The sequence below is a fragment of the Photinus pyralis genome, unplaced genomic scaffold (assembly GCF_008802855.1).
Source record: "Photinus pyralis isolate 1611_PpyrPB1 unplaced genomic scaffold, Ppyr1.3 Ppyr1.4_LG5, whole genome shotgun sequence".
In the NCBI taxonomy this organism is placed as follows: Eukaryota; Metazoa; Arthropoda; class Insecta; order Coleoptera; family Lampyridae; genus Photinus; species Photinus pyralis.
Window position 1 is genome coordinate 18,253,363 of NW_022170596.1, and position 14,379 is coordinate 18,267,741.

Consider the following 14,379-nt stretch of genomic DNA (forward strand, 5'->3'; position numbering starts at 1 on the left):
GGTATTCTTTATCAGGAAATCTCCGCTAATATTCAGTCACTGCCGCTCTTGCATTTCGGTCACAGTATCCGCATAAACCATAAACCGAGCTATAAACAATATGACAAAACAATTCCATGGCCTACTAGATCGAATTATTAAATTTAATATTGCCCGATTATTATCGAGTTTTATACAAAGTTTATAAGGAAATTTAGACTTATAATTGACAAATGAATATGGTCACGGGACACCCTGCATTTAATTTGAAATGAAGTACACGCTTGTGGACGGTAAAACCCTAAATAAACGCACCCCATTTTGCTTTATCTATTACTTAGTCATAAATTTTGACAAAGGAACATTAAAAGCATTATTTATACACCATTTTCGTTAGAACACATTAATCCAAAACACAATAAGTGAATTTTTATACATTTTCAGAAATTTGTGTCATTTCTATGACAATTTGGTTGAAAACTTTAAAAGCATTACATCGAAGCTTAAGTGGCTACTTTTAGATAATTTTTTTCCACAAAAAGCTATAAGTACACATTTACACATCCAGCCATTTTCTGTTTATTTAGTTCAAACACTAACATTATAATCTCATATGACAAAATCACGGCGCAATCGACGTGATAATTGAAATTAAACGTTCTGAGAGGTGAAAAATTTCACAGGGATGGATTAGTTTACAAGAATAGGTAGATGCAGGATACAGTCGTGGTCAGAAGTACTGTCCTCCCTCATATACCTCGACTGTAGAAAACGGACTTATATGTCAGATCCTCCGTGATTTAGTTCAGTTTCATTTCAATCTTGGGAACTTTCCTCATTTTCAAAAGAAATTGTAAATTTCCAAGAGATCTGGTACCTACCTACTCGTGTATTAGTTATGTGCTACACTTGAGATAATCGAAGGAAACTTCTGACCAAAATCGTACATGCGGTTAAATCGTTTTTCATGTTTTGTTTTCAAGGAGCGCGCTATTTTGGAACCATTGAGTTATGAATATTATTCAATGGATTGCAACCAATCATAGCCCAAGTTTGATTCCATAACTGCATAGCAATTAATTATGGCTAGCATTATTTATAGAAATAGAGGCATATTATAAGCGCATAATTTAATGGTCGTAGATAAATGTTAATTATCGTGACAATCATTCTCGCTAGTATTTTTCCGTTAGCTTATTCATAAGTTAGTGATGGACCTCGATAGTGAGAACGAAAATAATGAGCTCGTGGCCGTGGGTACACCTCCTGAGGTTATGCACCAGGCAGAAGAAGTGTGTTCAAATTTATTGCCCGAAAAGTCTCGAACGAAGTACGAACACGTATATGGAAGGTTTATGGAATGGAGACGTCAAAAAAAGGTATCATCTTTATCTGAAAATGTTCTTCTTGTATACTTCGAAGAGTTATCTAAAAAGTATTCTTCCTCTTCACTGTGGACATTCTATTCGATGCTACGAACTACATTAAATCTTGATGATGGAGTGGAAATTGATAAATATCCCAAACTACGTACTTTCCTTAAACGTAAATCAGATGGACATCTTAAGAAGAAATCTAAAATCTTCAGCCCCGAGGAAATAAATGCATTTTTGAATAATGCACCTGACGAAGTATATCTTGCAACAAAGGTTTCTGACGTTTCTTAGTACGGTTCTTAGTTTAATCTTTCGTATTTTTAGGTTGCATTGATAATGGGTTTAATGGGTGCATGTCGAACCTGTGAGTTAAGTGACATGAAAGTCGAGGATATTAAAGATTTTGAAGGGGGAGTTATTATCACAATACCTAAAACTAAAACTAAAATTGTCCGAACGTTTACAGTTACGGGTCAATTCTTTGATATATACAAGAAATATGCGAAATTGCGCCCACCTACCGTTCAATCTCCCTTTTTTTTTTTAAATTTCCAAAAGGGAAAATGCACAAGCCAAAAAATTGGAATTAACAAATTTGCGAAAATGCCCAAAGATATTGCTACCTTTTTGAGACTTACGAACACGCATTTATACACCGGTCACTGTTTCCGAAGAACATCCGCAACAATCCTAATTGATGCTGGTGGAGACATCATGGCTTTGAAACGACACGGTGGCTGGAAATCGACAGCCGTAGCCGAAGGATACGTTGATACTTCCTTGACAAATAAGTTGGATACCGCTAAAAAAATTTCAAGCTCTGTGATTTCTATTTCCAATATCGCTCCACACCTGCAGCATCATCATCCGGAACATCTTGTAGTATACTAACGTATTAAATGCAAATGCACATTTTGAGACCCATGCTCAAACCAACTTGCAACCAAATTCTATTACATTTGTTAATTACGGTACCATGACAGTTAATTTTTCAAGATCTACCACAGAACTTACTCCGCCATAATTCGACGTTAAATAAGAAATCTTTCCTTTATAGAATTAAATCCTGCTTACTTTGTTTTCATTTCAGTTATTTTTGCGAGTATTTATTGTAATGTAAATGCTAATAAAATATTAATCTAATTGAAGTAATAGTCGTAGATGAAGTATAGTATTACACTCGCATGTTATGGCTCTTATTCACTCGGTTTACTTGCCCCACTCGCTCGCAAGCTCGCTCGCGTCGCAAACGTCAACCTCGTGAATAATAAGCGTCATAACATGCTCGTATAATAATATACTATTCTTGTTTTAAACCTTTTAGTACGTTTGTGTACGAAAATGGCTGATCCGAATTTAGCGGTAAGGTGCTCAAGGAAGGGGTGCGGTTTATTTATGAGTCAGGGTCTCAAAAGTTACGTTTTCTTCACAATTCAATAGAAGGGCACATTCGGAAGTATCGTTAGGGAAAAAGTAATTGGGTAATTTGGGAGTACCATGGTCATTAGCTTCATTATCTTATTCCTCTTCTTGGGACGCATTAAATTGTATTAATAAAGATAGTATCATTGTAAGTGTGCGATAAGCCTCCATTTTATCAAGGTAGCCACCACTCACTTTTGTGACGTATAAAGTTCGTCAAAGTATCATTCACCTTTTGTAACCATCCTAAATTATTTCCAAATGTAAGATGCCATAATCGTGTAGGTATAGGTATCTTATACAGTGGACCAATACTTTGATTTGGGGATCCATTGCAGTAGCTTTATTTGTAGTTCCCAGATACAATTTTCCATTCTGATAAAGCACTCTTGAGACTACTTGTAACTGATAAGAATATTTATTATTTCTTAAATAAAGTTTATAAATGTATCGGATTCAGTGCGCTCTTTCACATTGTTCACTTCGTAATTGATCAAGCAATATTTGTGTGGGTGAAGTGCGCATAAATAAATTTGAAAAATGGGTAGGACTCGAAGCAGAAAATTAGCTTTAATTATAAGAATTTCAATTTTACTCGTTGTTGTTTTTACGTATATGGTGATAGGTAGTGTTTCTAATAAATTTAAAAGTAGTGATGAAGATGACGTTAATTTAGGTAAGACAAAGAAAAAATAAACTACGTCTTTGTTATTTCATCATGAGGACATCGCCTATTGGCAGACATTGAAAGTATATGAAATGGCAGTTACCTATTTAATCATTGCGCGTCATGATAGACATGATAGGTATCTACCATTTGTGAAATAATGTTAACTTGTAGTAAGTGTGGTAGTAAATAGCTGATGAACATAGCAAAATCACAGTTCACGTCATTTCAAGATGGCTATATAGGTACTGAAATGCGTCACTTAAGATTATACCAATCAAGAACACTGCATTTTATTCAAATCCGTACCCAAGTAGGTACCAATGTAATTGAAGAAACTGGGTTGGAATAACTTGTTATTAATACTTTTTACTATTTATAAACATACTTGACTCATAATTTTGATAACGTTTATGTAATTTGCTCAAATTTACTTACTGTCTACAAAACACATTTCACAACACCATAAGATGATAAACTTTGTGTTGTGGTGGTCGAGATTTATGCGAAACAAAAAATAACCTTTATGTAATGCGGCCATCTTGGTACATACACACTCGATTTGGCATATAACATTCGTAAAAAAGAGATGATCCCTCTCTTTTAACTTCAACTTCAACATATGAGTGAGAAAGAGATGGGAACAATTTGAAATAGTTGGAAATTGGGTCACAAACCAGTGACGCAGGGCTCACCTTTCGTGAATTCAACTGTACTTATGTGATCGTACCATCTGCTCGTCCGTCTATCCACACGAATATATTATGAGCCAACAGGTTTTCGAGATTCTTGCAGAGGTTTCGTTAAAAATTTATTGCCTCGTATATTGTAGTTTGTCGCTATTAAAAATTTTTCCAACCAAAGACCGGAGAGAGAGTTATGAGGCAAGATTTTATAATCTTCTTGTATTAACCAACCTTTCCGATAATTATCGGAGGGAAAGGATTAAGGACCATAAAAGATCTACCTATACGGAAGGAAGTCTTGAACTTGTTAGAAGTTAGAATCGAATGATGATGAAAATAATTCGTGAAAATAATGTTTTTGAACTTTAACCAAAGCGTGACACAACTTAAACTTCATAAATTACGGAAACGCTGGAAGCTCGACATACTTTTTAAATTATCTAAGTCAAATACTCAAGAAAAAAGTTTAAAAAAAGCTAAACATGTAAGATGATAATTGACTGAAATAAGTAACTATTGGATTTCCTTTAACAAAGAAAATCACTAAACGATCTTGTCGATAATAAAACTCAAGTATAAAAAATAGTTGAGTATATTTAACCCAAAATTGTAAGTTATTTGAGTTACTCCACACACCAAGATAGTAATCACCTTTTCCCTAAATTTAGGGTCACTTAATAAAAATGGCAAAATCTTAGCTATCACTTTTACAGTTAAACTGACACTCGTTTTCTAATAATCGTGGCATAACTATGTTGAAAAATTAATCTTACTTCTAAGGCTCTAATTCATTTGTACACTTAACTGAGAGAAGGTTCATGTGAACTCTAAAATTATAAACAAGAAATGATCTAACTAATTCAAGGTTAACTATTCCCAGTTAAGTTTGATTAAAATATACCATAAATCGAAACGTTGTTGGGTGATTGAAAACTCACACGCGGTCGTAATATCTTTGTTGATAATGGATCAATTACTTCAGAGATAAAAGTGATCTTCGGTGCGGCTTAGATCACGTAATGCATGCGTAGAATATTTTATTTCGTGCGAATTTAACTTTTGCTATTTTTAGGTTGAGTAATTGTAAAACGAAATTAATTTGTCGTCGCTCAAGTTGCTAGGTTACGAATACAAACAACCCCTGCCTTCCTTGAGGTTGTAACTACGCGCTTGCGATTAACTTTCTTAAACAAATTCTTAGGTTCTTCCAGAATGAAAATTACTCCAACTAAGGCGATTGATGCTAGACTCTCCGCTTAAGCTGTGGCTGCTAAGCCAGAACGGAACCACCTCAACTTTCGCGACCAACGTCCCCTTTTCACTAATCACAAGACTTCATTCTTATCTAATCTGTTTCCGCAGCACTATACAAAATGGAACCAACGAAAGTGGACGGATTGTTAGGAAAACCAACGAAGTCTCTTCGTCCTCCATTGTTTTACTGAAGCGTGCTTGCTGTTGATTTAAAATTTTAACAAAAGATACCTTATGGCAATTGCCCTTTTAAAATATCTCCGTCCACCCATCTCTCTATATATTCATCCTCTCCACTCATTTTTATTGTTACCTTTTCATTCTGGAAAATTTGCTCCGGTAAATTCGCCCCCGAAGAATCGCACCTACAAAATTCGTATTCGTGATAAATTCTGGATCAAGAGACATTATCCGAGATTGCTTATGTCTGTTCAAAACTGATGCGGCTGGGCTACTTCTACCTATAACAGATTAAGAAACGCCATGGATCTGTTTCTTTTATCAGGCTTTGCATTTCTTTTGGCAATTTCCATTCATTGTTGGTAATTGCATTATTGATTCAGGATTTGGAGAGGAGGGTAAACGTATGCTTATTCAAACTTATACCTCGCATTTGGTTTTTTTGGTACAGGAAAAATTTCCGCACCCTCAACTTGCTACCGCATATATACAGGGTGATTCAAAATCGAGTGTAGGGATTTTAAGGGCGTATTTACTAGTCAAAAATAAGATATACCTGTCATATAATCATATGTTCTAACTTGCTGCGTTTTCTAGATACAAGGTGTAAAAGTTTTTTCAAAAGTCAGTTTTTATTTATTTTATTCCCACCAAAGGAAGGATCTTAGGATGACAAATAAATCTACCAAATTTTTATTTAAATCGGCTGAACGGTTTTTGAATAATTGTTAAAAAACCGATTTTTTTCAAAAAAAGTTTACACGTACCCCGTATCTAGAAAACGATGCAAGTTAGGACATATGATTATATGAAAATTCTTTGTTTTTGGCTGGTAAATACACCCTAAAAATCTTTGGTCTTAATTTTGAATCACCCTGTATAGGAAATTCATACGGATGAGTGTTTTAAGAATGCTATAATGTCTACAAAGGAAAAAAAATGATATTGAATTGGTACACTAATCTAGGTAATGGGTTAAGAAATGTACAGGGTGTTCCATTTTCCACACTTTTATAGTTTTAGTACTAAAAAAAATATAGGCGTCGTGTGCTCTATTTGGGTCAAACTTAAGATTGTAAAATGAAAATTTGAAAATATTCACTCGCTTAAGAGGTACGAGGGAGAACCATAAAATTGTGCACTTACTTCAGAATGACGCTATAATATTCTTAGTTAAAAGAGATACAGAAAAATGTTCATATAAAGGTTTAACCTTTAAAATGGTGATTAATCTTCTGATTTCAAAATAAGTTACGGGGTCAGGTAAAGAAGTTATCGGACCTAACTTCATTCAACGCCCTATATACTTTAACCTTCAAAAATATAAACACACCAGGGATATTATTCAAAAAAGGTTCAAATGAGTATAATTCCTTTTGTACTATGCGATCAAAAATGAGTTGCTGTCGAGTCACCTTTGGAGTGTTTGTTTACATATGGGAAATCGTATTGAACTTGAACTTCCAAAGGCGACTCGGCAGCAACTCATTTTTGATCGCCCGTTATGTGGTTCTGTTTAATTCAGGGGTTGCAATAAAATAAGTATCAAATTTCCAAATTTTGAGTAGTACCTATTGACTGATTTAAAATTTCTTATGCTCTGCCGTTTACTCCACAGTACATACTTCCAGTCAAACCGTAAGTCATATGAATATATGACTGAATATATTTTAGATGAAACGTATTCATTGAATGACGTATGTATCATCCGTTTCCCATATAACAATCGGATAGTGACTAGACCATCGTTGGACACTCTCTGTAGCCTCTCCTTGAGGAGACAAATTCGCTTACAATCCTATTTTACAGTGCAATGAGACTATAGGTCCGTATGGGTTAGAGATTTAATTCACATCAAAGCATATTCGGTTTTACTTTTGCTTTTGAGTTTTAGTCGAAAGCGTACGTCACGTCAGATTACCTAGTGCAAATTCCACTGGTGGCATGATTGTTCCACATTGAAAAGTTGTACTTTTTCCCAGCGTATCAAGCAAGATTGTTACCTAGGATACCTAGGATTTCATTTGTAGCCTTTTCGTCGACTATTAATATTTCATGTTTTCTGAATTTGGTACTAACACAACTATCCGGGGATGGGTACCTACTCAGTACTCATAACTTCTATGTGTAGGAAGGGTACATAGTATCCATTGGGACATACGCACATTTAAGTAGGTGTTCATTTGTATGGTTTAGATTTGCCTTTCCACGGTCCTAGGAACCTTCAATGCGCATATTTTGGGTATCTAAAGGATCTATCAATTCTTGGTATGCTGTGGAATCATTAATTACAGATAGGCATACAAACAGCGTAGGCGCATTTAGAGATAGGCGCTTGTACTCCAAACACAGTGATTAATGGGTTAGATACCGGCATTGCGCAATAATTAAAACCGTGTAGAGAGAGCTTGCGTTGTACCATATCATCATCACGTCAATCTCTACCTAGCAACTCTTTAACTACAAGGCATATTTGAAATAATCAAAATGATGGCCACATATGTATAGTGTTATTAACCTGCTAACCTCAGATTCCTTAGAGAATACCTTCACGTCTTCAGTTATACATTTTCATTACGTATTGAGAGTCGCGCGGATAGTACAGATATCCCAGGATAGTACAACCTGACGTTCTACTCTTACTCATAGTTGTATGGCGTAACTTCCCACACTGCAGCTTTTTCAGTCACTACCTACTTACTGTAAGTTACATATTACGACGGTATTCCTAGTCATAAATTAATCACTATCGGAAATGGTTTACTGAACTCGCGGTTCAAAGTTCGAATTTTAGACAATTGCCATGATAATTCTCACGTTGATTCGAACTCAAATTCGATACAAAGGTTGAAGGTATCATAATTGGATTTCTAGATACAATTGAGTCCATTATCAAATTCTAGCTATTGTCATTGACTATATCTGAGAAGATGGACGCCAACTAGCCCATCCAATCATCTTATTCCATTTTTGAAAAAATACACGAAAACGCTTCCTTCAAATAAATTACGCACAAACTGTATCGTTATAATATTTTTGTTTGTATTTAGAAATAAATTACGGAAGTGGCCGCCATTTATTAGCCATAAACACAACTATCAACTGCACACCGCCGGCCATTGATGAATTTCCAAGTGACGGATTCACCAGAGAGCAACGTCAAAAAGGGTGGATCCTGGTCCACGTCTTCATTTCATTTTATTTATTTATACTACTCGCTATAGTCTGTGACGACTTCTTCGTACCTGCAATTAAGAAAGTATGCGACGGTAAGGACAACATTAAGGTCGGCGAACGAAGGTGACATTTGTGCCTTTCGTTTCAGGTCTTCACTTGTCCGAAGATGCAGCGGGCGCTACGTTTATGGCAATTGCCGGCTCCAGTCCAGAATTATTCATAAATTCGGTCGGCACGTTCGTAACTCAGGGGGACATCGGGGTTGGTACAATCGTCGGTTCTGCTGTGTTCAATATTTTGGCGGTCCCCGCTTGTTGTGGCCTCATCGCAAATATGGTAAGTTGTCCTCGAGTGCAAGTAAACAAATAACAAAGTCAAAAGCTGCTACGGTTATCAGTGAAAAAACCTATCTTTATAGTATAATCTAATTGGACTAATTGTTTATTATTTATTAATTGGATGTAACAAAGACGAGCTTGAATACGACAAAGTATATACATTTTACGTGAAGACATATCAAAAGTTTCCTCTGTAATCGTTATTTACTTAATTAAATGCTTCATCTATAGTGTCAATAACACGAAAGCAATTTATGCCTAATGAACAAAAAACCGGGCTTAGAATTGGGCATGACTTCAATTCCCAGTGATTCCTGAATGGCTCTTTGCAAATAAAATTAATTTAATTCAGTTCACTGAAAAATAGATGAATTATTATCAATGACATATACCTAATAAGAATTTTTACAGTTGTCACTGTCACTCTCCACTCTTCTGTGTTGCTCCATTCGCTCTCCTGTAGCTCTCGATGTTTCGTCTACTTCGTTGCGCCATGGTCTCCTTGGCCTTCCTCGCCTTCGTCTTCCCATAGGACTCCATTCCGTCATCTTTCTTATCCATGTATGTTTCTAATCCCACTTTCGTGCTTCTTTCAGTTCTCGCACCATACCGACTGTGTAACTCAGTCGTACAGCGTTGGGCTACATAGCCGGGAGGCCCGGTGTTCGAACCTGGGCTGAGGTAAGAATGTTTGCATCTGGGGCAGAGATGGGAATTTCCTTAGATCAGTTTCGAGCATTCGGCCGGCTACTCCGAATTAGGTTTTCCTGCAGTTTTCCTGATTCCTAAGGTAAATACAACTTAAGACCTTCTGCAGGAGCACCCCTAAAATGCAATAGGCGGAGGAGGTCCCAGAACAAGAGAGGGACAATAAATAAATATATGCAACTCAGATCTTCCTCATCTTGCGGTATTACCACTTGGTCGTCTGCAAAGCTAACTGTATAGATATGGTCATCTTTAACGAGTATACTCCCATCCCTTCACATTTCCTTTTCCACTTGCCTAGCGTGTGTCCTATAATAATATTTTATATGGTGTGGAGGACGTGGAGCATCCCTGTAGCAGTCCCTTCAATTTCTTCGTAATTTATCTACCGATTTTTACTGCCTGTTCCGTTGTTTTTATACATTTTTTTTTTTACTGCGTTGGTCAGTATTTGTCAGTAATAATTGCTGTATTGTGTAAATATGATCAATCGTTGAGCTTTCTGCTGTTGTAAACCCTACTTATTTTCCCTTGTATTTGGGTTTCTATCTTATTCCGTATTATTTTCCCATATATTCTTCCCATTATTGCTATGACACTTATACCTATACAGTCTTCACATTTTTTTCGGTCTCCTTTCTTATAATTTGATGTTATGTATGATTGCGTCCATTCCATGGGCATTTCTAGTCCATTTGCAACTTCTTGGAAAATTCTCTGCATTATTCGAAACATTTTGTTTGTATCGTGTTTTATTAATATTGCCCAATCCTGTCTTTTTACCATTATTGATTGTTTTGACTGCCTTTTTATATCTTCCATTTATATTTCAATCATAGCTTGTTCTGTCTCTCCCTTCTTATTCTTTTCCTTCTCAACTTTTCTTCCATGACAGTTCCATCTTCGCTATCTATGATCCGTTCTACGTTCTGTGTCTCTTTGAACCCTCACATCCTTGATGTTGATGGTTTTTTTGTAAGTTTAATGAAGAAACTATTTCGCCAATAAAAGAAACTCAGTTTCATCTTGGTGGGAGAGTTCATTTTTGATGAGAAAATGTTAGTAGCGGATTAATACCACTAAAAGAAGTTTGCCTTCTTGTAGGTGTATCTCACAGTTGGTTAAGATTTCAGTTGTTTTACTACTCTAACTAAAATTATGGATTTGTTTGAAATTAGCCATATTTTAATTTCCATGACATCCAGTGCCATGGTTATGACAGTACAAACGAGCATAATGATTATTCAAAGGCCTAGGTGAATTATGAAGTTTTCCTACAACTACAAGTGCTTGCGGTTTTCCCGTATTGCCAGATAAATCAAACCAAATACAACAATTAGATATTCACTTTACGCCAAATTACCGCCAAGTGATTTACAAAGATTAAAGGTTGTAAAATGTAGGTGCAAACTCGAATGGAATCGTAACATGTTGTGTCCTTGTCCGTGTTCACTACACAGTAGTCGTGGACACGGTGAAATACGCAGGTATTCCGTATTTGTCATGGAACTTTCCCGATATCTAAGAACAAACAATACGTGTTTTAAGGTTTATATACTTACCTACTTGTGACTACCACTTACTGATAGACAAGAGGAATTTGTTATTAACCAATTTATGTTTTTCTATATTTCGTAACCACCACGTATAAGTAGTATAACCGATTTAATGGGTCCATTACTTCGAGGACCTTTCCACATCTGCTGTGTAATTTTCATCTCCGACTTAGCCAATAGTAGCAAAAAAGACTGTTCTTTCCTTAATCTTTCTGATGGAATGAAACCCACCCTTATTTATTGTAACTAGTTGACCAAAGTCACTGTATTGTTTATTGATACTGACGAAAATTCGCCCCTTTACGTCATTTTTAGTCAGTATGCCTTTTATAATATGCTCCTTTATTAATTATGATTTGATGCTCCATTCCAGTTCGAACCAAGACACCAGCCACCATCAGAAATTAAGTGTGATCCTTTACAGTTTAAGCTTCTGGCGACTTGGTATAGGCGACTATAACTTTTTTTTAAACAATGAATGAAAACAAAATTGTGCGACAAGGAACCTCATAGGCTTCAACTAAGGTAATCAATATATAGCGTCAACAAGAGTTTAATCTAAATTAGCAGTTCTAGCAATCTCTTTACTATGAGGTAGTGTCTGTGTCGTCATGAATTTTAATGTAGTGGTGAAAGAGCCGAATTATCTGGTATAGTTATCAATTCTTCCTTAGTTACAATTCCGCGCTTTCTTCAGACATTTTTCCTCTTTATATAAAGGCAGTTCTTCGCTTTGCATGAAATTTCTGAAACGAATCCCTTAGCCTGGTCTTTGCTAATCACTTGGTTTGATCTTCACTCTCGATATGTGATGAAAACAAGCACTTTTTTATTTCGGATCTAAGGCACTTGATCTTCTTTACTTTTTTCTCAGTAAGCGATTGCCGATGAGTTCTCAGAACAGATTCTCCCATAAATTATCTGTCTCAATATTTTCAGGCGTTCCTTGACTTTCCCCTCAATCATGTACACCACTTCCACAGATATTTAAACATGAAAACATAAGAATAAAGTGTGCTAATAACTGTATCATTTTCAGGTTTTACAGCTGGACTGGTGGCCTTTAACTCGTGACAGTTTAATGTACGGAATTTCGGTAATAATGCTCATTGGTATCCTTCAAGATGGAAAGGTAGAGATGCACGAAGCGGCGCTGCTGGTCGGAGCCTACGTGTTCTACATTATCTGTAAGTGCGCCCAAAACTTTCAGCTGAAACGCTTAGTGACAGCATTTCGTTTCAGCCATTTGTTTTAACAAAGCACTCAGTAACACGTTTAATCGACTGGCGCGGAGATGCAAACGAAAGCGTAACTATACGGCAGTAATGAGCGAGACTCATCCTCTACTGGGCAAAATCGAAAAGAACGGAAACTGTGGGCATATTGCCGAAGAAGGCATAATGCTAAAATCAGAGGTTACCTTGAAAGATTGCGAGGAGCTTGGTAAGTGTGCCCACTTCGCATTCACTCGTGCTTACCTTGATTTGACCACAGATGAACCTATGGACGTTTGGAGCTGGCCCAGAGGTGACCCCTTCGCCAAACAACTATGGTTTCTATTGACATGGCCCATTTGCTTTGTACTTTCCATCACAATACCGGATTGTCGCAAGCATTCCAAGCTGTACCTTGTCACCTTTGGAATGTGCGTCGTATACATCGGCCTCACCTCTTACGCCGTCGCGTGGTTAATTACCACCATAGGTAATGGTGTTTAATGATGTTCTCCTTCTTTTTTAAAACACAAATCATAGGAGACACAATCAACATTCCCGACTCGGTAATGGGATTGACGTTTTTGGCGGCGGGAACTAGCGTACCCGAAGCCGTTTCCAGTGTAATCGTAACGAAACTTGGTCACGGCGCGATGGGACTGAGTAGCTCGATAGGCTCAAATACTTTCGACATTCTGTTCTGCTTGGGCCTTCCGTGGCTAATCAAAACTGCCTTCTATCCGAAAAGTGAGGAGGACAACAGTATTACTATCAACTCATCTGGCATTACGTATAGTGCGGTCTCATTGCTTTCAACACTCATTCTTTTATACCTCAGCTTCTTGCTCAATCGTTTCAAGTAAGTACCATTAGTCGCTGGTGCAGGAGACGCTTTATTATTTTCTTTTAAGGTTGGACTGGAAGATTGGACTAACTTGTCTATCGATGTACATCTGTTTCTTGGTGTTTGCATCTCTGGTGGAACTTAATGTGTTCTTCCCAGTTAACTTACCGACATGCAATCGGTAATATTAATAGGTTGCAAGATTTTTCTTGCAGTGTTACGAATTGAACTGTATTTTGTTGTAGTAACCTTAGTTTGTTTGTGGTTCGTGTATTATTTACTATCTAACATTATTATCTAAGTGTGTGTTTGTGTCTGTTCGTTTGTCTCATTAAGATTGAAAATAATATAATATTTAGTAATTTTTTTTACCGTTCAATTGACCGCAGTTGTAACTTTTTTGGCAGTAAACAGTGACAGACATAAAAGTAAAGCTCTAACAGAATGCCGTAATAAAGGTAAATAAATCTGGTTGGACATGCGGAAACTAACCCAATGACAAAATCGACAGAGAAAAAGGGAGATCTATCGAACTGTACAATGCGAGACGTTTGTTAGGAAACTGTCTGTGTACTGTGGTGTTTTGGGGTGGTTTGTGGGTCTCCTGATGAATGGTTTACAGGAAGGTCTTGACTGATTATACAGAAATAAAATGTAAGATAACAAAAACGTGGGTATATTGTCTAAAATGCTTTTAATAATCAAGGTTTTAAGAAACGCAACCAAAGGTCAGTCGAAGTATTCGCAGGGCGCAGTTTCGTATCAGTAACATTTTGATTAGGCGAAGTTCTTTTCTGGCGAATATAAGGCAAACTAAGTATCAGCCGCGAAGTTATGGGTTCACGGAGTTTACTTGAATTGTAGCAATAAGAACATTACAAAGTCAATGGTTCTGCGACATGAGATTGATTAACATCGGTTCCTATCTTAGGTAGGTACTATCCTGAGCCATTGGGGGGCAAATAAACTGATTATTCC

General features: G+C 36.6%; 2 protein-coding genes across 2 annotated transcripts; both read left to right on the forward strand.

The window, feature by feature from the left end:
- Positions 1–1,190: 1,190 nt before the first annotated feature.
- On the forward strand, positions 1,191–2,450 carry LOC116170604. Its single transcript, XM_031487109.1, has 2 exons — positions 1,191–1,628; positions 1,680–2,450. Exons 1-2 carry the CDS (start codon positions 1,191–1,193, stop codon positions 2,244–2,246), a joined length of 1,005 nt encoding a protein of 334 aa, XP_031342969.1. The 3' UTR covers positions 2,247–2,450.
- Positions 2,451–3,231: 781 nt separating this feature from the next.
- LOC116171560 (sodium/potassium/calcium exchanger 3-like) lies at positions 3,232–14,038 on the forward strand. Its single transcript, XM_031488473.1, has 8 exons — positions 3,232–3,453; positions 8,615–8,833; positions 8,890–9,077; positions 12,383–12,530; positions 12,586–12,786; positions 12,838–13,047; positions 13,098–13,416; positions 13,469–14,038. The coding sequence occupies exons 1-8, from the start codon at positions 3,318–3,320 to the stop codon at positions 13,584–13,586; spliced, it is 1,539 nt and encodes a 512-aa protein (XP_031344333.1). The 5' UTR covers positions 3,232–3,317; the 3' UTR covers positions 13,587–14,038.
- Positions 14,039–14,379: the final 341 nt, after the last annotated feature.